This window comes from Crocuta crocuta, unplaced genomic scaffold, assembly GCF_008692635.1.
Source record: "Crocuta crocuta isolate KB4526 unplaced genomic scaffold, BGI_CrCroc_1.0 scaffold167, whole genome shotgun sequence".
Classification (NCBI taxonomy): Eukaryota; Metazoa; Chordata; class Mammalia; order Carnivora; family Hyaenidae; genus Crocuta; species Crocuta crocuta.
This window is the reverse complement of record NW_027532406.1, coordinates 4227258-4249314: the sequence shown is the minus strand read 5'-3', so window position 1 is coordinate 4249314 and position 22057 is coordinate 4227258. Positions and strand designations below refer to the sequence as shown.

Here is a 22057-nt window from a genome sequence, read left to right as displayed (position 1 = left end):
AGGTGGCTTCTTCCCAATGTCCGAGTCCCGTCCCTGCTGGTTTTACATGGCAGGAGACCCATCCCTTCACACAGTCCTCCATCCCGCCACGCACCCCCTGTACCCAAAACCAAGAATTCATACTTCAGGAGACAGTGAAACCATCCCCTGACCCCAAAGAGTTGTCCACATGATGTATCTGGTCACAATCATTTCATCATTCCGCAGGCATTTGGGGAAGGGGAAGAGGACAGCAGGCAAGTGAGGACTCACTTCCTGTCTACTGTTTAGAAGACAAAGCTTTCAACACATTTCAGGGCTGCTCTTGAGTATCAAGTCTCATTAGAACCTGAGACTGCTTTCCTACAGCATGTCTTAAATAAAGTAATCTGCCCAACTAGAGCTTTCTGTGGCAGGAGGAACATTCTCCACCTCTGCTGTCCGGCAGGGCAGCATGAGCCACAAAGGTCTACTAAGCGCGTGGAATATGGCGAGGGCAAACAAGGAACGGCTTTTATTTAAACGTGTAGCCACATGTAGCCAGAATACACGCTGTAACTCCCCTTTATTTTCTCCGGCCAGTAATCCGGTCAGGAAGACGGGGCAGGTGGAAGTGCTTCTCCAGCCCCATGTGACCTCTGAAACCCGCGGTCCACACGCTGCACATGCTGAGAGGGGACCGAGGGGGAGACGAGACACGCAAAGGTCAAGCGACACGGCCACTTCTGGAATAAGTGCGTGCACGTGCCATGTGATAAAATGTCACGTGGCCCAGACCCGTTAGGATGAACACCAGGACAATTCTGTTCACCACTCCAGGTCAACGGTTCCGGGACTCCATCTCTAACACCCTGCCGGACCCGTAGCAAGTGATGAATAAAGCTGATTTTGGAACACAGTGATCTTTACCACATGAAGGGTGCGGGGGAAACAAGGCAAAGACACCCATGCGTGCAAGGCAGCACGCCGCGAAGCTTCTGCATGAGCCCTGGGGTGTTCTGGGAATACTGGGTTTGCACTGCGGCGACAGGGGGGCAGGGTGGAGGGGCACAGACATACTAGAAAAGGTCAGACGTGCTACAGGTGCAGGCTGACCCCGTGAAACCCTCGGGTTTGTAACTAAAGAAACAAATGCACTCAGGCCTGGGAGGGGGGTGCTGCACTAGTACAGGGACGCCATAAACTAACGAACGGCCTCAAACTCAAACACCTTTAGCAGCCAAACAGGGAACCAAAAAAGCACGTGCCCCACAGAACGTGGTACAATGCGGCGTGGCCTGGGCGTCACACAGCTCCGGCTGGTACAAGACCGTGACAGCGGATACCTTAATGGGCTCCACCAGCTCCAACGCAGGGATGACGTTCTCGGAGACCACTTTGGCAGGGACTAGAGTCTGCATGGGCATCTCCTTCACCTGGTCACAGAACCCAACCAGGTCACAGATCTCCCTGGGTTGCTAAAGAAGGCACAGAAAGAGCAGTCAGATGCGGGCCTGCACCCACCACACCCCTCAGCTCCACTCTAAACACAAAGGCTGAGGCGCTGGGGGAGCACCCTGGTCACAGCGTCAAGCCTGACTGCCAACAGGCAGGATTCCTCATTAAATCTGAAGGGACCCCCCCGAGTGCGGATGCACCAGCTTCACGCAGGGAGGCAGCCACGCAAAGCTGAGGGGAGAGCAGACAGAACCACGTCCCTGCTCCAATCAGAGAGCGCCCAGGAAAGCGAGACACTTCTGGTGCCTGTTCCCTTTCGCAGGCAGTCAGACCCTCCTCCAAGCACACCTGGGCTGCTCTAGAACCTGTTTCTTGGTCGAGCTGGTTCACTATCAGTAGGAAACGGGCTGCATGTTCTTCTAGAGGAAGAAACGCCGTGCCCATACACTAACAGCCAAAAATCCTGGAAATAAACCCACACTTGATCCTTCGGTGCAGGACCATTTACAGAAGAAATGCTTGGCTTTTTAGAAACCGCATTCTTGGGCACCTGGGTGGCTCAGCTGGTTAAGCTGACCAACTTCAGCTAAGGTCATGATCTCACAGTTTGCGGGCTCTGTACAGACAGCTCAGAGCCGGGAGCCTGCTGTAGATTCTGTGTCTCCCTCCCTCTCTCTCCCTCTGCCTCTCCCCAACTTGTGCGCACTCACTTGCTCTCTCTCAAAAATAAACACTAAAAAAAATTAAACACAATTCTATCTTCACACCTGCACAAACACAGTACACACAAAAACCCAAGGCCCCAGAGCAATCAATTCTTTCAGGTCACAGATGCTCCAGATGGACCCCCGTTCCCATCCAGAGAGCAAACCACAGGGGACTTGTAATTTGGACATCTTGACCATTTCAGAATGTTGATAACCAAGAGGGAGGAAAGTTACATACACTCTGTATACTGTGTGAACCAAATGCAACCAGCAATGGGCTCTGGGCCTGACAGCGTCTGCCTCCCACCACCAAATATAAAGCAGGACAGGACTGCTAAAACGAGCGCTGTTTGGCAAAAAGAGCTAGACGGTGGCTATCGGTCACCTTGTTTTCGCTTCGAGAAGTCTTCAGAATTAAGACAGATTGGGGAAGTCTGAAATGTATCCTAAATACCCTGTCTTTGGCACACTTTTAAGAATGGGTAGAGAAATGAGAATGGGGCCAAAGACACAGCAAGCTTTTTGAAAAAAAGACCAAGACTCAGGAGGTGTGTGGCTGCTTTGTTTCAGATGAGCTCTGTTCTACTAACTCCCTGGGGCAGCCTCCGTGAAAATGCAGGTATTTAAGCAAAAGTCCTCTCCCATTAGATTTCAAAATATCTTTGAAAAATCTTTATTCCTACAGAGAGATGCCGTGCTCAGAAGAAGGTACGGCCTCAGTAACTTTGGTCTGGAGACTCTGTCCCCATATTATGTCACCAGTGGCCTGGCTCTTGAGCCATCTAATATGCTTCTAGGATCTGCAGGACCCCATCACCCAGAGGGGCAGAAGTCACAATCAAGAGATTATTTCCAAGTCTCTGGATCCAACAGACGGAAACAGTCTGTTCACTGTTTGCAAATGATTTGCTCATGCAGAAGCATTTCTGGGGCGAAGAAAACCAGGACTGAAGACATGCAACCCTCCCTCAGTCATCACAGAACCAAGGTATCCCACTGGAAGTCAGGCCTACAATTTAGGAAACTGAGGCATCTCCGGGGTCACCCATGGTTCCACGTCATCGCAGTGGTGGCATGCACACGGCCAGCTGGTTTTTAACCAGAATCCAAGCCCTGCCGGAGTCCTTTTCTGGCCCACTGAAGGGGAGATGAGACCCTCCCCTCCAAATCACAGGGGAGAGATGCGGAAGCTCCCACCAGCCTAGTTATTAACACAGATCATGCCATTAAAAAAAAAAAAAAAAACCAGCAAAATTAACTACAAGCAGCAGCAGACCACTACTACAAGCAGATCCCCCATCACATACCTGATCCTGCTGTTGAACAAAAAAAAAAAAGAAGAAGAAAAAAAAAACAGGAAATTGGAGATGAAAATAAGAGAAAGGAAAGGACACAACAGTTAAGAAAAAATTAAAACAACATCAGTTAACCAAGGTTGTAAGGGTGTCACCAGAAGTTCAGGGAAACCGTGCTGTCACAAATCAGCAACTTACCTTGTTCCTATTATTTCAGGCGGCCCTGAAAGCTACTGTGGCCCTCAAGTGACAGACCATACTGTCCAGTCGTGTGTACACTGTCCCCATGCTCCCACCACACCGAATCATGCTCAACACACCGGAAGGCAGGTCCCAGGAAATGCCAGGTTATGAGGAGCTCTCCCCAGCCCCCCAGGTCTGCAGGGCCTTCCCCCAAGGTGGTAAACAGTGAAGGGGACAAGACACAGGAGTGCCCACATCGGGGGTGTGTGCTGAAATATACACCCAGAGGGGTCAGGGTCCTGAAGCACACCCTCCGCCGCCTGGGCCTCAGGGCACCAAATGCCCTGCTAGAAGGCCGATTCGGCAACAGATCCAAAGCCTTACCCCCTAATTCAGCAACTTCCATTTTAGTTCTCTGTACTGAGGGAGCCCTGGGATCAGCCTATCTAACTGTAAGGGTGCTCATCACGCTCTTGATCCCAAAAGCAAACCTCAAAGCAACCTAAACATCCTAAGGGGACTGGTTACATAAATTATATTCTACCCCCAACAAGTTACACAGCCACTTAAAAATCATCTCATATCAGAATGTTTAGTGGCCAATACATTTTTGAGCAAACAAATATAAAGTGTGAAGCACTATATAACCATATGACCCCATTGCTATTTTTTTTAAACCACAAATGATTTTTGATTTGGGAAGTATTACCCATACTTTCAAAAGATGTCTATGCGGTAAAATTTTTATCATGAGGACATTTTTCCAGTCAGCTATGAGGAAGCACTTAACCAGATCAAGTCAAATCAAAGGCTTATTTCCTATTCTAGCTCCAGATCTTTGTGAGCTGCCTCTCAAAACTATTTTAGAACAAGGCATGTTGTCATAATCCCAGTGCCTGAACGGAGCCCCTGAGCAATTACCGCAGGGCCGCAGAGCCAATCTTGGACGCGTTCCAGGCGGTGAGGACTCAACTATTCCACCCTGTTGTTGCCGCACAAAATGGGATGCGCATCACTGTGTCCGGCAGAACTTTACAAAAACACATGGTGGGCCACAGTTTGCTGACCCCTGGTTGGAGAACAAACTCAAGGACCACGGGTCAATCTCCACACAAAGTCAGTAGGATGGAGAGAAAGTGCAACCCATCCCCTCAACTCCACCAGCTTAGCTCTCAGGAAGCCAGGGCATGCTGCCAATTTAAGAATACCACCACCCTGATTTGGACAACAGTTCTCTGCATGGAGCTGGCTAGCTCCCGTGCACGCTCAGGATTCTCTACCTCTAGTAATGGAGGGATGCCCAAACCGCCCAGAAGCATCAGAAGCAGGTGCAGGAGTTAGGAGGTGAGGCAGCAGCCACAGCTAACACTGCTGCAGAGTGCAGGACCAGCTGTGGGGGGGCGGGTTTCCCCCCACCCGCCAACTCCAGCTGCCTCGTAGCTACGGGAGCAGACTCTTCCCACCGGCCCCAGGGTGAAAGGCAGATACCAGAAATCTGATGGCCAGCTCACGTACACACAGGCAAACAAATCACCAGGAAGCCACCAGGGCAGTCCCGGGGGCTGAGGTGCCTCAGCCTTTTCCCTGGCTGCAGAAGGTAAAGGGGAGGGAGTACTGGGTTGCAGGTAGAGAATCTGCTGGTTGAAGAAGGTTCGTTTTGACCCAATTCATTATCTGAAGGGGAAAAGGGAAACTAAACCATGTAATTTTCAAAATCCTGGGAATCAGAGTTAGAGACAAAGAATGCTCACAGGGGGCCTCCCCTGCCACCTACCATGTGCATCATCATCTGGACAGCAATGTCAGAATACTGGTTGATGTAGTTCTTGCACTAGGGAGAGACAAACAGGTGGTCAGTGACACTACCTGCGGCAATAACACAGCAAAACCCCAGCATTTCCAACAAGGTCAACAGGTAATTATGAAGCAAGTTTCCAAGAGTAGAGCCGCCTTCCACACGTCTGAGATAAAAATGGCTGTTTGCTTACCTTGTATGTTATGGGAAAAGGTGTGCAAGAGGGGTTTTGAAAATGTGTCCCAAAGGCCCTTAGAGAAAAGGTCCTCCGATCTCCTACAGCCCAAATTGCCCCAAGGTCTCAGAGCAAGTACTCAGGTGCAATTCTGAACGTGGCTACCAGACACGCCACTACGAACGTAAAATGACTTTTCAAACCATTCACACATTCCCCGGCAAGATTCTAAAGGTAAAACCCAGGAGAATTAAGTTATAACAATTTTCAGCACACCTACTTTCATACACATCTAGTTATTTCCTGTAGACCTTCCTAGAATAGCTCTGGTCACACTGGGGTGCCTCCACAGTGAGAAAACCAAGGGAAACAGGGCAGCCCCTCACACAGGGTTGGACTGGGGAAGCCAAGTAAGACTGTGATATGCAAAGATACTTCAATGAGGCCAAAAGACTCCCAACAGAAAAGAACCCAGAGCTCCCAGAACCAGTCATTCCTACCCAGGAAGGCTGCTCTAGATCCTAGACCCAGGGAGTTATTACAACCAGCTTCCCTAAGGGCTTTTCAGTTTCTGGATACAAAACTAGCATTTTGGCTTTACTTGTCGAGGTCATAGGAATGTGGTTAATGTGAACAGGGTCCAAGAAATGAAACCCTTTAAGAATCTAAATTGAGTTTCTCAACCTGCCGGACTAACATGCAGCAAGCTAAGGAAGGCATCCCAGGTGGATTTCCTGCAAGCCAGCTGCATGGCTTCCCAGGGACAACAAGCCACTGGCTGTGGGGAAGGCACACCTCCAGCTCGGAATACACCACAGCCAGGCTTCTAAAACCAGAGTCATAAAGGATTCTAATGTTGTTCCTTACACATACGGTGACGGGGAGGAGAAAAAATTCTTCACAAAAGTGGTCTCCTTATGCTGTTTCATTCCAAGTGTTTTGTTAGGTACACAAATTTAACTAACCAACAAAGTACTTAAGTACCTACCAACTATTCCAGACGCTTTTCTGGGAAAAAGGAAAACAAGAATTGTCTAAACAATCTCTTCCTCAAAGCCGCGGGGCTGGAACTTAAAATGGTAAGTCAAGAATGGACTTTTTCTTGGCTCCCCCACTCCTATCTCCAGAGCCCAGAACATCCTCCCACGCATGAGGAGATAAGACTCACCATGTCGGACATGCCAGGCCCCAGGAGGTCGCACTGCTCCTTGGCATGGTTCACCAAGGCCTCCACAAAGGTGGCGTTGTTCCTGACAGCATTCTGGATGTCAGTCACCATCTGGATACAGTCCTGGCAAACGTCCCCACCAGCCTACAGAGATAGGGGTTGATGGGCAGTTGGGAGTGGGTGTCAGGCTGCAAACACTGCATGCTACTATGATAAGTAAGAGGATTCAAATTCCCAAGGAACTGTCCTATGTGTTCACGACCACAGCACCAGGCAGTGACTTCCTGAACAGTTGTGGGTTTTTAAAAGTTCTTTTTTTTTTTTTTTTTTTTAAGTAATGTCTACAAGTCTACAACCAATGTGGGACTCGAACTCACAAACCCCGAGATCAAGAGCAGTACGCTCCACCCAACTGAGCCAGCCTGGCACTCCAGCTCTGTGTTTCTACAAGCTCTGAAATTATCAACAGGCTTAGAATCAATTGCACATTGATTTCAATCAAATTTCATTGGAACAGAGAGGAAGGCTTGGCATACTTTAAATATCCCCAATCCCTCAGAACCTCCATGACACAACCGTTTGAAAGGTGGCTGTCTTGCTGCAGATCAAATGAAGGAGTATGTCCCCAGCTAGAGAACACACACGTCCCGCCCCTCTCAGGGCTCCTCTCCCAGTCAGCAGGGCGGGCCCCTTAGACAGGGCCTCCTGTCTCACCTGGGGCTGGGGCTCGCTGCGGGGGCCGTCCTGAGGGTAGAGGAGGAGAGGGATGTTGGCCATGAAGGGAGCCACCACCTCAGCCGCATCCAGTTCCGGGATCTTGTTGGCCTCCAGCTGTTTCTGGTGATTCAGTTCTGCCAGATGCTTCTGAAGGGACTCGCAGAGGTTGAGGGCGGAGCACACTTCCCCAGGGTGGCTCTGTGAGGAAAGCCGTCAGTCAGCTGGAAATGTCTCCCCAGAGGAAGACAAAACTGCCACCTGGTGCCGGAGTCCTGTCCTCACCTAGGGAACTGGTTCACACCCACACACCCCACTCACAGGTGTGTCAAACCACTGCTCCCCTCCCCATCCCCACATTAGCAAATGGCCCCCCGGCCCCCCCAGCAGCTCCAGCCAGCAACCCGGAGGGCATGCCTCACTCCTCCCCGTCCCTCCTCTCAGCAGGTCCAGTCCCTTTCTCCTCTGAGACAGAATGCACCTCTGTCCACCTTCTCTGACCTCTCACACCAGACTGTCCCGCCAGCCTCCCTGCTTCCAACTCCCAACCGGTGGGACCCAGACCAAACCCTTTAAAGAGGCACCTATGACCGTGTCACACCTCTGCCTCTCCTTGAACTTCCCAAGGGCTTCCTACTGCACTTGCAGTCCTTAAATAGAGCCTAAAAGGCCTCGTACCGTGTGACCCCTGCCATCCTCACAGAAACCTTGGTCCGGTCTCAGGACCCTTCCACCCCTCTGGGCCTATTTTTTGAGCACCTCTTCTTTCTTAGGGTCTTTCCAAATACCACAGACCCGGCTCCTTGTTTGCTGCTGAAAATCCAACAGGAAGCACATGGTGTATGCAGAGTGGATGCTTATTTGAATGAAAGCAGAGCCCACTAGGACATTCCCTGAATTACTCTTTGGGATAAAAATCACAGAAATGAAATGAATTGCATACTCAAAGTGAGAGCTGAAGATCTGACACAAGTTACCAATGGGCACACATCAGTGTGACCAGTTTACAATTCCTTCAGTACTCTGCAAGTTCCCATTTCCTGCACCCATCCCAACCCTTGAAAGTTACAAGCAGAGTGTTCCACTGGGCCCAAGCCCTCTTGGAAGTCAGAACAGTAGGAACAAGCTAGGGGCAAATCCATGAAAAGACTTTCCACTCTAACCACTCTATTCTGGCCTGGCACCTCCCCAGGCCCCGGAAGTGCCCTCACGACTCTACTCTCCACCATGTACCATCTGTCCTTTAATCATGTCCAGGATGACTGGGAGGTAGGTGTCGACCATCTCCTTGCACGAGGCAGACAAGTTCGGGTTAGGCAGCCAGTCACAGGTCTTCTCCAAATACACGAGGATCTCTTGCTAAAGGGAAACAGACAGGGTCCAGGTCAGGATGTGCATCTGCTCTGCAGATGGCTTCGAGCACAGCTGCCCTCCCCACGCCCCACCCCCAGGAAACGGCAGCTTCAGGGAAGGGGAAGAGCCTTGGGAGAGGGCCAGCGGGCAGCCGTAGCTCCATCAGACAAACAGGCCAAGAGCAAACACCCCTCAAAATACAACCGCCTTGACCTGCAGTCTCCTGAGCACAGGGACTTCTAACCAGAGATGGCCAAAACAGACCTACAGGTAGCGACCAGCAATACAAAAGTTCCCATCAAGCCTGGGCGTTGAACACCTAGGCCGCCGGGGTCAGCAAGCTAGAGCCCACAGTCTGTTTCCATATAGCCTGTAGCTAAGGATGGTTTTTTCACATTTTTAAGGGATGAGGGTTGGGGGAAAAAGAAAAAAACTACGTTACAAAAGTTATGTGGCTCACAAGACCTAAACTACTTCCCACCCGGGCTTTGACCACTCCTTGTTAGACCCCCAAAACCACACAGCTCTTTTAGGAAGTGGGTGCACACGGTCACTGCTCACACTGCTCACACATACTCATGGCAGCTCACCTCGGTGGCATTGTTTTTCAGCATGTCCCCAGCTGCAGTGATGACATCTTTGCATATATCGCAGGGAAGGGATTTCTAGGAGAAAAGAACACAAGGGAGAGAGCCGTATTTGTAGGCTGTAACTCACACCCGACACAGCTGGAAAGTCCCCTGGGCCTCCGTCCTATTAGATCTAACCAGGGACATCTGACATACTGGCACATCCGGGTCCCCAGCCTAGATGAGAAGCATAGGGACGCCCCAGGTCAAGGATCAGGCGGGACTGACCAGAATACTCCGTGCTTCTACAGGAGAAACACCCTTTTCCTGTACCCTCCACCCCTCAGTACCTTACTCAGCACACCTGGCACCGGCCAAATCGCATTATTATTGCTCACAACAGCTCTGGAAGGAAACTGAGGCTCGGGAAGGTGAAAATAGCAGCAGCAGAAATCAGACAAAACCAGTCACCTGGGGTCAATATCATTTACACAGAGTAAAAGGGGGTGGAGCAGAGAAGCCCAGCCAGACGCCGGCTCGATCCTGGCGCTCGATCTACCTTCCACCTCCCAGGCGCTGCTACACTCAAGTGGAAGCCACATTGCCAGCCCAGACCTTAGAAGCATCACACTGGTCTTCTGATAAGCCTGGGCACCTAGGGCCTCACCTGGCCCAGGACACAGAACTTCTAGTTGGTTCTCAAAGGCTGTGAGGAGCTTCCTTCTCAATTGAAGCCAACTGATTTTCAACCCAGGAAGAGGGAAGGAACTAACATATCTGGGTGAGATGAAGAAACACCTGGGATCTTAGCCATATTTTAAAGGAATCAGTTTGAACCTCTGGACGTAAGGCTAATCCCGTGCATGGGGCCATCCAAGAGAGACTAAGGCACCCAGGAGATGGTCCTAGCAAAAGAGAAAGAAGCTAAAGTCCTCCCTTGACACACTGGATTTGAAAAGAGGGAGCCGTATTAAAAACAAGAGAAGTAAAACAGAAACCAAATCAAAAAGTAATTTTGGCCACAGAGGATAGTGTTCCCGTGAATTTAGAAACTGTTTCTAAAGGGTGATGGGCATGGAGGAGGGCACTTGTTGGGATGAGCACTGGGTGTCATATGGAAACCAACTTGACCAACTTATATTTAAAAAATAATTTTAAAAAACTATTTCTCGAAGAACGGTGTTTTTAATTGTACTTCTCTTAATGAAGCAGCACTAGAGGCCATTGATAACGAGTTTTAAACGTGGAACTCCACGCAGTCCAACGTGGCCTGCACCGCAGGAGGTGCCTCAGGCACACTGTGTGGCCAGCAAAGCCCGGGCGTCTCCGAGGGGGCTCGTGTCCCACCAAGATTGCACCTGCACTCTGGCATCTCAGAGCATGCCCTGTGCGAGGGGCCCCACGGTCAGACGCTATACTTAACAGCAGTTAGATGGAAACCCCGTGGCACTGTGCTCGCTTCAGCAGCACACATACTAAAACTGGAATGATGCAAAGATTAGCACGGCCCCTGCACAAGATGACACGCAAATTCATGAAGCATTCCATATTTTTAAAAAAAAAAAAAAAAGGGAGCAAAAAATCTATTTGTTGAAGAAATTACTATGATAATGGAAATACTCTACAATTTTCAGGATCCAATACAGAAGCTAACCCCATGTGACTACCAAGCACCAGAAAAGTGGCTAGCGCAGATGAAACACTGCATTTGTAATTAATTATTTTTAAATGTTTTATTTGTTTTTGAGAGAGAAAGAGAGCTCACATGTGAGCAAGGGAGGGGCAGAGAAAGAGGGAGACAGAGGATCTAAAGCAGGCTCCATTGACAGCTGACAGCAGCGAGCCCAATGCAGGACTCGAACTCACAAAACACAAGATCATGCCCTGAGCTAAAGTCAGACACTCAACTGACCGAGCCACCCAGGCACCCCTGAAATTTTAATTTAAACCTAAATCATCATACATGACTAATGTCTACCTTATTGAATGCACAAGTGAAATGCAACACTTTCCAGTATGAAGAAGTTGAAATGCAGAAATAACTTATCCACAGCAAAGCTAGCAGAAACAACACCCCATCTTGTTTATGAGCCTGATGTCCACTCTTCCTTTAAACACAGAAGTACTTACTTGAACTCTCCTAAGGATAAGAGTATACTGCATATATACATATACAAAATGGATTTTTGAAATGACCCACAGACTCAAGGATAAGCATGTTAGCTAATGCTGTGGTGGCAATCATGTTGCAATATAAATGTATCTAATCAGCACATTGTGCCCCTTATACTTACACAATGTTGTATGTCAAATACCTCAAAAAGCTAGGGAAACTTTAATTTAAGCAGGATAAAAATAAACTGAATTGTCTCCCTCTCTCACTCTCTCTCTCTCTCTCTCTCACACACACACACACACACACACACACACCCTTACACAATGTTGTATGTCAATTACCTCAAAAAGCTAGGGGAAACTTTTTTAATTTAAGCAGGATAAAAATAAACTGAATTGTCTCCCTCTCCCTCTCTCTCTCTCGCTTTCTCTCTCTCTCTCACACACACACACACACACACACACACACACCCAGCAGATTCTTTTCCAGTTTGGCTATGGCTAAAAATAAAAACCTACTAGGCTCCAGGGTCTCAATCTGTGATCTGCCTGTCTGAGAGAGGCAGAGAGAGAGAAAATACCAAAAAGGGGGGAAGGATTTCAGAAGCTCAGCACTGACTTATTTGGGTGACCACGGATGGAGCTGTGTCCGGGGCGGCCATGCAGGGCCCGGAAGCCAAGCCGGCCGGCGCCTCGTCGCCAGCGGCCACATGGGGCGCACGCAGAGGCCCAGAAGGCGGCTCGGGACGCACATCCTTCTCGCCACCACTAGCCGACTGAGTGACCTGGGGGAGCAGAACCTAAACCTCCCTGAGAGTCGCCTCCACTGTGCTGAAGAGGGCGGCCGCGCACATGCAGAGATGGAGAAAGGCGGCCACGGCACTCACCACCGTCGGCTTGTTCCAGACGGTCTGCAGGCAGTGCTTCACAGCCCCACACTCGGCCGCCGTCCGCACGTTCTGGCACCACACCGCCGAGCCCCTGGTGCATTCCTTCAGCCCCAGGACAGGGCCGGCTAGAGCTAAAAGACACAGCAGCATGATGAGAAGGTGGCCTCCCTCTCGCCCCTACCCACGGCCAAGGGCCAGCCCGGGCACGGAGATGGATGGCGGCTCGGCCCCTCACCCCGCCGCAGGGCCCGGCAGACCGTATGGCACCACCAGGTCCAGGCAGGACACTGTGTGACCATCTACGTCAGGCTAAGTCACAGGGCGGGGTGGAGACTGATTTATCTGGTTTGCTTTTATCCTCTCACACGATTTTATCTTTATTTATTTTTGAGAGAGAGCAAGCAAGCACACAAGCAGGGGAGGGGCAGAGAGGGAGGGAGACACAGAATCCAAAGCAGGCTCCAGACTCTGAACTGTCAGCACCGAGCCCCGCACAGGGCTCAAACTCACGAGCCATAAGATCATGCCCTGAGCCAAAATCAGATGCTCAACTGACTAAGCCACTCAGGCACCTCTCCTCTCAAACTATTTTTAAACAGCATCAGGCTTTTTAATCTTTATAACCTAAAATTTTTTCCATGAAGTAATAAAAGAAATCACAGGATTTAATTATAGAAGGAAATACAGAATGGGGCACCCGGGTGGCTCGGTCAGTTAAGCATCCGACTTTGGCTCAGGTCATGATCTCACTGTTTGTGGGTTTGGGCCCCGCATCGGGCTCTGTGTGGACAGCTCAGAGCCTGGAGCCTCCTTCAGACTGTGTCTGTCTCTCTCTCTCTGCACCCCACTGTGCTCTCTCAAAAAAAAAAAAAAAAAAATTAAAAAATACAGAATGAAAAACTTTTTTAATCTATAAAGAAAATAAGATTCGTATCCTTATTACAAAAAACAATGATTCTTAATGTTATAGAAAAAGGGCTCTTTTATAAACCTAACTTTGTGCATATTTGCACATAAACAAGTTTACTAATGAAGAAAACTACATAATCCACTTTGGTATCACACAGTGAACATGTGTGCACTCAAAACCAGGTGCACAAAACAACATTGCTTCTGCTGTGGTAATGAAAAAATCGCTGAGGCAGGAGTCACATGCACAGAAATGAGATTAGGGGAAAACGCAAGAAAAGTACATCATCACCCAGGACCAAAGAAATGCAGGCTACAGAAGGAAGGCACCATATTTTTATTTTTTTTTTAATTAACATTAAATGTTTTAATGTTACTTGAAACAGAATTCTGACAAATGCCAAACATTAAAAAATTGTAAAAAAGGTAAACTGAGCTTTGGTACTGTGTTCAGAAATACTTTCTCTTAACGCAGATAACAGATTTGTAGGTCAAGAGTAAAATCTTTCTCAAATGTATTAACATAAATTACTGAAATAGTAAGGAAGGCACCATATTTTAAAAGTTAAATCAGCCAATGGGGAAAAAGTGGCAGTTTCTAGGGCCGCCTGGGTCGCTCAGTCGGTTACACATCCGACTTCAGCTCAGGTCATGATCTCGCAGTTTGTGAGTTCAAGCCCCGCATCAGGCTCTGTGCTGTCAGCTCAGAGCCTAGAGCCTGCTTCCGATTCTGTGTCTCCCTCTCTCTGCCCCTTCTCCACACATGCTCTGTCTCAAAAATGAATAAACGTTAAAGAAATTTAAAAAAAAAAAAAGTAACACATTTGTAGTAAAAGATGCATTTGTAAGGCTAAGTGTGACTGGTAAGGACTTCTTAGTAACGTATTTCAAAAACTGGGGGCAAAAAGTCCCTCTCCAAAAAGTAATCCACTTCTAGAAATACATTTTAAGGATATACAGCAATCCAAGAGGCAAAATAGGATATGCATAAATATATTTATTAAATGTAATTCACATTACTAAAAGAGATAATCTGAAAAGATTATGTGGCTGTTAAATATAAAAATGATATATCAAAAAGGAAAAATAAGAATACCTATGTTTCTTAAAGCAGGGCTACAGTAACCTTCACTTTGGAAGGTCACCTCTACCAACCAATCAGCTAAAAAACAAGTCTACACAAAGATGCATGAAGGTGCAGGAGGCCGACTCGGCAAACACAGGAAACACATAGCCAGGACTGAGGAGGCAATCCCAGAACAACCTACAAAATACATTGAGAACCTCAGGGGTCATGCGGCACTTTGCTTCCATCTGTGAGCCCAATGAGAAGGCACGGTAATTCTGCAGGCATGTAACACACAGTACACAAAGAATGTAGGTTGGTAGGTACTCTCCCTCCCGGGGACAATGAAGTGCTGTTATTACTAGCTTTTCAACCAAAGCTGTAGTCCACAAACTAGTCACACAAAGACTGAGTCACAGGTCCCCAAAAAGTTCAAGCCAGATTATCTGCACCCTTTCAGATACCAGCAACTGAATGATGAATCTCTTGCCCAGGTTATAGCCTTCAACGCCTCCTGGTGGCATAAATCACATCCATCACTAGGTGATGAACTCAACTGAACTAGCCACATTCCAAAAGCCACTGGCTTGGACTCTGGTTTCCATAGGAAAACATGCACCAGATTCAAAACAGTACACGCTAATCCTCAGATGGTTCACAAACGTTTAGTACCTATAATGTAGCCAAGCTAGGCTGAGGCAGCCCTCAGCTGTAGGTCTGGGAACTAGCTGTGTCACAAGGGTCAGGGCTCTGAGAAGTGTGGCAGTCAGAGACAGCACACGTAGCCCAGCAGGTCCCAGCAGAACCTCCCATGCTCCTTCCAGGCACTGGGCCCTGGGGAATCCTGAAAGGCACCCAAGATAGACAAACTGGTTCTACCTCTAACTGGGAGAAAAGAGACGGAAAAATAACAGGAAGCTACAAAATGAGCCTCTAGGCAAAGGAATGCACAGTGATACACAGGCAGGCCAGAAAGAGGTTGGACATCAGCACGCCAGAGCCAGACAGGACCGAGATAGGCTAGGCCAGCGAGCAGCCCTCCCTACAGAAGCCCTGACCACCACCCTCCATTCTCAAAACCCAGTCAGTAGAACTAGGGGGTTTTCTCCAATCATCCCAGCCAGGGCTTGACTACCGCCAAAATGTATCAGGCTTCAAGAAAGGAATGCACTATCACAGCCCCAAGAGGCAAGAACCCTTTATGGCTTCTTTATTCCTTCTAGGAACCTGGAACAGTAACCATTTGCCAAGATAACTCTGTTACCAGCTTTGACCAAACTGTTCTGGACAGAAAAACAGCCTCGGGCAGCTGGTTATCTGAGATTGGTCCAGCTAACAAAAACCCAATCTCAACAGGTACTCTCACTCAGTGGCCCACCTCAGGGCTTTCAGAAGTAAAAGGTATGCACTGGTACGCTCCCCAAACAGGTAGGCCTATCAAGCCATCAAAATCACACCTAAAAAAAGATTCGATGGACATAGAGAAATGAAACGCAACTCCCAACTCCTAGGAATTAAATTCTCAGTAAGACATTCCCATGTACCTCCAACATAAAGCCCAATTTTTTAAAAACGCAAATTATAAATATGGTCTGTGGTATACAACAAAGCTGATGTCCTAAAATGACCCAGTGTATGCTCACAACCGTGTGAGCTCAGGATGGCAGGTGCAGGTGATGCCGATGCCCGTGAGCCACCTGCCAAGGTCCGGGTGCTTATTTCAGGAGCTGGTCCCCTGTGAGCGAACCAAACGGTGGGTCACAACACTTGTGGGACAGAAGTCCTTTTCCCGGAAAATGCATCTGTATTTCAGGGAGCTCTCAGGCCATCCACCTGTCCGGGGATGCCAGCTGTGGACGGGAGGCTATGAACACAAGCCAGGTTTTCTCTACCCCAGCAGCGAAACAACAAAGCCGAAGGCAGGTCCATCAGACTCCTCTGCCTGGGGGTACAGCGCGCTCGGGTAGAGGAACAAAATGGGCGGACAGGCTCTGGGCCCCTACGCGAGAGGTATGGACACCCAAAGTGGGAAACAAAATACAGCAACACAAGGAATGAGAGCCCTGGGGCAGCAAAAGTACTAACCCGCCTGGGGAGCGGGAGGAGGCCTCTCCACAAAGAAATGTGAAGGGGCCCCAGACAGAGGGAGATACAAAAGACTGGCTGAGAGGGGGAAGGGGGATTCCCGAACATTCCAAGGGAGAGAACTCTCCTTTGTCTTTTCAGAAGCCAGCCCGTGGAGACAGACCTCAGGCGGCTCGCCCGCGCCTAGGTGAAAGCCCACGATGTGGGCCACGGCTCCAGCCAGTGTCTTAACCAGGCGCCGTGTGGCAGAACCGAAAAGGAGGTGGGAGATTCAGACGATGGGGCACCTCGCCGGAATGGAAGGCTATTCCCAATCTTCCAAGTAAGAAGTGAAGGCAGCAGGGCTGAGAGAGAAGCCAACAGAAAGATCCCAAAAGGACAGCTATGGAGAGGACACGCCGTGTAAAACTTAGACGCGAACAGCACAAGGAGGGAGGTGGCGGTCAGATGCCGCAGCCGCGGGCGCACTGACCGGCGGCGGGGCTCAGGCCCCAGGAAGGCAGAACACAGCTGTGTGTTCTGCTTCCCAGGAGAGGGTGACAAGTATGGCAGGTCAGGAGGCGGGGGCACGTGACACCACTCGAGTCCCCTAGAAGGCTGCAGGTGTTCAGCTGGGAGACGGTTTCCAGGAAACAGTCATGTTCATAGGGAAAGGCCAGCTATCACATGGTAGCGGATCTGCTCTGTGTGCTTTCAGACCCAGACCTCAGAGCAATGGGTAGAGGTTAAGAGAAGCAGACCACAGCTCGAGGTAGGGGAAGGGAATGGGGAGCCTCGTTGGGTGAGGACCTGTCCAAAAGCAGAAGCAACCAAGCAGAAACCAAATACCCAACCTACAAGGAATTCCGTATAAGAAAAATTCTGAGTGCTGAACAGGGACAAGTCCTTTCAGGGCTACACATCTTCACTCCTGTAAGAATGAGGCAAATAACACTTTCAGTGTGTATACACAAGCAATATATCACCTTAAACCGCTTTCTGATGTTATTTCTCAAAACATGTTCCCAGCAAAGCCTTCATCTCTATTCTCATTCTCCCACACTCTGCTCCCAAATACCAAGTTTCTTCTCTACACCTAGGTTTTTTGTTGTTGTTTTTAATGTTTGAGAGTGAGACAGACTGTGAGCAGGGGAAGGGCAGAGAGAGAGAGAGGGAGACACAGAATCTGAAGAAGGCTCCAGGCTCTGAGCTGTCAGCACAGAGTCCCACTCGGGGCTCAAACTCACAGACCGTGAGATCAGCGTGAGCCGAAGTCGGCACTGAACCCACTGAGCCACCCCAGCGCCCCCAAACTCTCTCCTCCTGAGGCAATATGCTGAACTCTAAGAAAGTTCTCAGAATGTGTGCCTGGCCTCCTGAAGGGTTCTGATTATAAATATATCATATTAAGACACAAACACTCCTCAGGGCAAACCAAGCACTAAACCTCTCTCAGCTCCAAGGCCTGGCATTTGAGCCCCCAAAGACAAAAGGCTGGTAAACTGATATTAGAGAAATTATCACTTCAGAGAGACTAAAATCCCACAGGCAAGTTTCATTTTATTAAGGAAAGACAGGCTTTGATTTGTTTTAAGACACAAAACTTCCATTGTATTTTCTTAGCAAAGAGATGGGTGTTCCCTTTTTACTCCCCAGGCCTAGAAGAAAATAGACACATTCTAAACAACTCCACATGGAGGTCACTTATAAAAAAAGGCTACAATGGAATTTTACTGTACTGAGAATGGCTGCCGTGAGCTACACCAGAAACGGGCTTTGTGGCAGCTGTAGAGTCTCATCAGAAAAAGCTTTGGTGGGCCTGGGAGGCAGGGAAAGAGAACTCACCAGAGCCATGTGTTTTAGGTGTGATGGCTTCTTACAAAAAAACTAAATCTTGAGCTTAGAAAGTGTGACCTCTAAGGTAACTGACGTCCCCGTTTAAATTAAATGATTTTCAAACGTCAGATACTGAAAACAAGATCCGCCTCAAGTACCACTCAAATGACCTTCAGCAAATCCCTGTCCTGAGCTCGTTCGTCTATACAATGAAGATGCAACTACTGGAGTCACTGGATTGTTGCTGAGAATCTAGATGGCATCATTATGCATTCTCAACTACCGGCATACATCTCCCAGGCATCATGCCTTCACCACCATCTCTCTGGCGTTTTATTTTATCCACATATCTCAACTCCCCTACCACACTGGCTTTGAAATCAGTCAAGGGTTCAGATCACGGCTCCACCAATTCTAGTCAGGTGACCTTAAGCCCTCAGTCTTCCAATCTGCAAAATGGGCCTACTGCTAGTACTCCTGGGAGTCTGTAAAAATTAACCAATAACTGTAAAATAAGGAGCTGGCATGCTATAAACATCACCATCATCATCACCTATAGTAGCAACAGCAGGGCCTTCCTCAGATCCACTACCTTGCCCAATATAGTTGCTCCCGCAGATAGCAGATAGCAGAATCCAGCCTTTCTGTTGGTTTGCTCTGCATTTCATCAAGTAATTAACTGGCAGCTCAAAGGCTTAAAGAGCTGTATCCCAAAACCTCAGAAGCTGTTGGGCAGTCAGTCACAGAGTGAAACAGGCTGCACTATAAGCAGCCCAGGAGTTGATACTATGTACGGAGGTGCTAAAAAAAAAAGTGTTGCATGAGCAGGAATGAGAGGTGCCCAGCAAGGCACTAAAAATACCACAGATGAGGGGATTTCAGCTCTGGTCATGATCTCACAGTTCCTGGGATCAAGCCCCATGATGGGCGTGGAACCTGCTTAAGATTCTCTCTCCCTCTCTCTGTGCCACTCCCCTGCTCACACTCTCAAATAAGTAAATAAATAAATAAATGATAAAATTTTTAAAAAATAAAAATTCGACAGATGAAATGCTCTTAGTAATTCATGACTCTGGAGCTACAGGCTAATTTTCCTGCAATCCTGATATAGCTGCCATAGTTCGAATTATTTCTGAAACCCATTTTCTATAGAAAAGCCCCTTTAAGGGGCACCTGGGTGGCTCAGTCGGTTAGGGTCCGACTTCGGCTCAGGTCATAATCTCACAGCTAGTGGGTTCAAACGCCACATCAGGCTCTCTGTCGTCAGCACAGCGCCCGCTTCAGATTCTCGGTCTCCCTCTCTCTCTGCCCCTCCCCCACTCATTTAAAAAAAGAAATAAAGGAAAGCACCCTTAAAACCTGTCCTTTTCTGGAAGGGTGAGGAGGCATTAAGACAACATGATCGCTGCCCTTGGGGGGATTGGGGGGTGTCTACTAAAGCCAAGACCTGGACAAGTACTTTTGCCACAATTATCTCCAAAACATTTGGGAGGGGGGAGGACAAGAGCACCCCTTTCTCAGGAATTCTGTGAAAATCAATGAGAAAGTAGAGAAAGGACCAAGGGTGCCCAGCACCCACAAAGCTCAGTCCACTGTACACATAACTGTTAATGATGGACTTGAGGGGAAGCACCACCAACAGAAGGCATGCACGTTCTAATTTTTTTTAATTTTAATGTTTTTATTTATTTCTGAAAGAGAGAGAGAGAAACAGCATGAGCAGGGAAGGGTCAGAGACAGAGGGAGACACAGAATCCGAAGAGGCTCCAGGCTCCGAGCTAGCTGTCAGCACAGAGCCTGATGTGGGGCTCGAACCCACGAACCATGAGATCAACCTGAGCTGAAGTCGGATGCTTAACTAACTGAGCCACCCAGGTGCCCCTCTAATTTTTATACTGTGGTACATTTTCTCCCAGGTTACCTTCAAAGGCAGAAAAAAGCAGAAACCACCAGTTTCAGGGAACTATCACCGTCCAATGTGGCAGAAACTGAAACTATATTCCATCAGGTTAATGAGATTCAAACTATCAGGAAGTTTAAAGCTTGTTTTTCAAATACCTGTGTCTCCCAAATCAACTGTTGTTTCTTTTCAGACGCACCAACAAATCCACCAGCGATCCCTGCAGAGGCCGGGGCTGAAGGTCACTGATCATCAGGTTTTAGCCAATGGAACAAGCAAGGGCCTGCATTCCTTACCTGAGATAAGGAGCCCAGGACCTCATCCAGGTTATACGGAATCTTGGAGCATGCACATAGCCCCCCTCCTTGTCCTAAGAGGACCTCCTGATGTCAGGACCCCAATTTTGCCTCATTTTAATTTTTTGTCTCCACTCTGAAATGAACATGGGAAATATTTATGTTTGCTCAGTGCACACGCTCCATCTTTCCTCATGAATAGTCGTTAAGTTTCCCTGCCCCTTCATCTATATATATATGTAATCTCAACCCCTATAATTATAAACGAATTTGTTCTCTGCCCCTTCTTGAGAGGCGGATTTGGGGGCTGCCCTCCCATCTCCTCGGTTGGCTGGCTCTCAAACGAACCCTTCCCTTGCTACACACCTGAGGTCTCAGTGATTGGCTCTGAAGCATATGCAATAGATGAACTTGGCTTTGGTTACAAGACCACAAATTACTCCTTATATCCATTCTCCATTCCTTCCAGAGGACCAGAACTACAGTTAGTTACACACATGCCTGTCAAGATTTAAAAACTACATTTCCCAGTCTGCCTGGTGGCAGGATCTGGCCATAAAATCACATTCTGGCTAGTGTGATGTCAGTAGAAGTATCACACCTTCAAAGACAAGTGTGATGGCTGGATCTTTAGCACTTGTGAAGGACCATGAAGGGGAAGTCTCAGTTCTTCTGGAAGCAGAACCAGCGCACTGCCTGGTTCCTGAACTGCGAAGGGTAGGGACAGTTCTATCATATTAAGCCACTATTACTCTAGCTCTCTGTTGTCTGCAGTCAAACCTAAGCCTAACTAAATACGAACTTAATCATCTATCTCACTCACCAGAATAGTCCCCAAATAACAAGTCTTATATGGCTTACCTCCACTGAGGATATTTAAAAGCCCACATACACAATGTAATTACCAAAGATTTTCAAAAACAGTCTCAGAATGAAGGGGACAACCTTTCCTAGAAGGTGTATCTTATATGCTCTAGGTGTTAAAACAATCAGCCTTAGTATTTTAGCCATTGTTCTTCCTTGTAAATATCTTAAGTAACACATACTAAATACTGTTTGGAGTCTAGCTGCCAAAAAAAGGATAACAGAAAATACGAGCAGCTTCCCAGCACCAATAATCAGTGCATACATTCCACAGGGCAATGGATCTGCTGCCTGGGTAACTTAACACCATGGCAACAGGCTGGCTGCTAGGAAACCAAGAAAGGCTAACCCCAGGAGGGCCGGCATCTACCACAGGTTCTCTCCATTCAGACATTTCTCAGAAGAATTCATGCACTTAGATCCCCTCAGAGCAGGACACAAAGCAGGGCACTCAACACTGACTACTCACTCCAGCCAAAGGCTGCTGTCACAAATACCTTCTACGGCAACGAGCACTTGCCTCTTCTTTATAGGATGCTGCTTTTGGAAAGATTCTGCAGAGAAGAATAAAAAACCACTGCCTATTTAATCATTCAGAATAGCTTATGCTCAGAGGGAGCCTGCCTTGATCTGAAGGAAGTAAGGTCCAAATATTCTTCTTATCACAGAAGAAATCCACGGCAATAAAGCTTTCAAGCTCGCCTGGCTGACATGCCATCACCTGTGGCCCCAATAAGCCATT

At 48.3% G+C, this 22057-nt stretch overlaps 1 protein-coding gene, 1 long non-coding RNA gene and 1 other non-coding gene across 4 annotated transcripts in view; 2 read left to right on the top strand and 1 right to left on the bottom strand.

The window, feature by feature from the left end:
• PSAP (prosaposin) overlaps positions 1-22057 on the bottom strand; it is a 34441-nt gene that overhangs the window by 3894 nt on the left and 8490 nt on the right. For both annotated transcript variants that reach the window (XM_077778716.1, XM_077778717.1), the window contains exons 2-8: positions 12378-12511; positions 9397-9471; positions 8687-8812; positions 7454-7654; positions 6740-6883; positions 5376-5432; positions 1305-1436 (exon numbers count right to left, since the gene is read on the bottom strand). In XM_077778716.1, coding sequence (XP_077634842.1) covers positions 1305-1436; positions 5376-5432; positions 6740-6883; positions 7454-7654; positions 8687-8812; positions 9397-9471; positions 12378-12511 — 869 coding nt within the window. The remainder of the gene's footprint in view (positions 1-1304; positions 1437-5375; positions 5433-6739; positions 6884-7453; positions 7655-8686; positions 8813-9396; positions 9472-12377; positions 12512-22057) is intronic.
• LOC144243607 (U6 spliceosomal RNA) lies at positions 10827-10929 on the top strand. The gene has a single exon (XR_013338695.1). It is a non-coding gene; the product is annotated as a U6 spliceosomal RNA (small nuclear RNA).
• LOC144243587 (uncharacterized) lies at positions 16593-20617 on the top strand. Its single transcript, XR_013338688.1, has 2 exons — positions 16593-16762; positions 20349-20617. It is a non-coding gene; the product is annotated as an uncharacterized LOC144243587 (long non-coding RNA).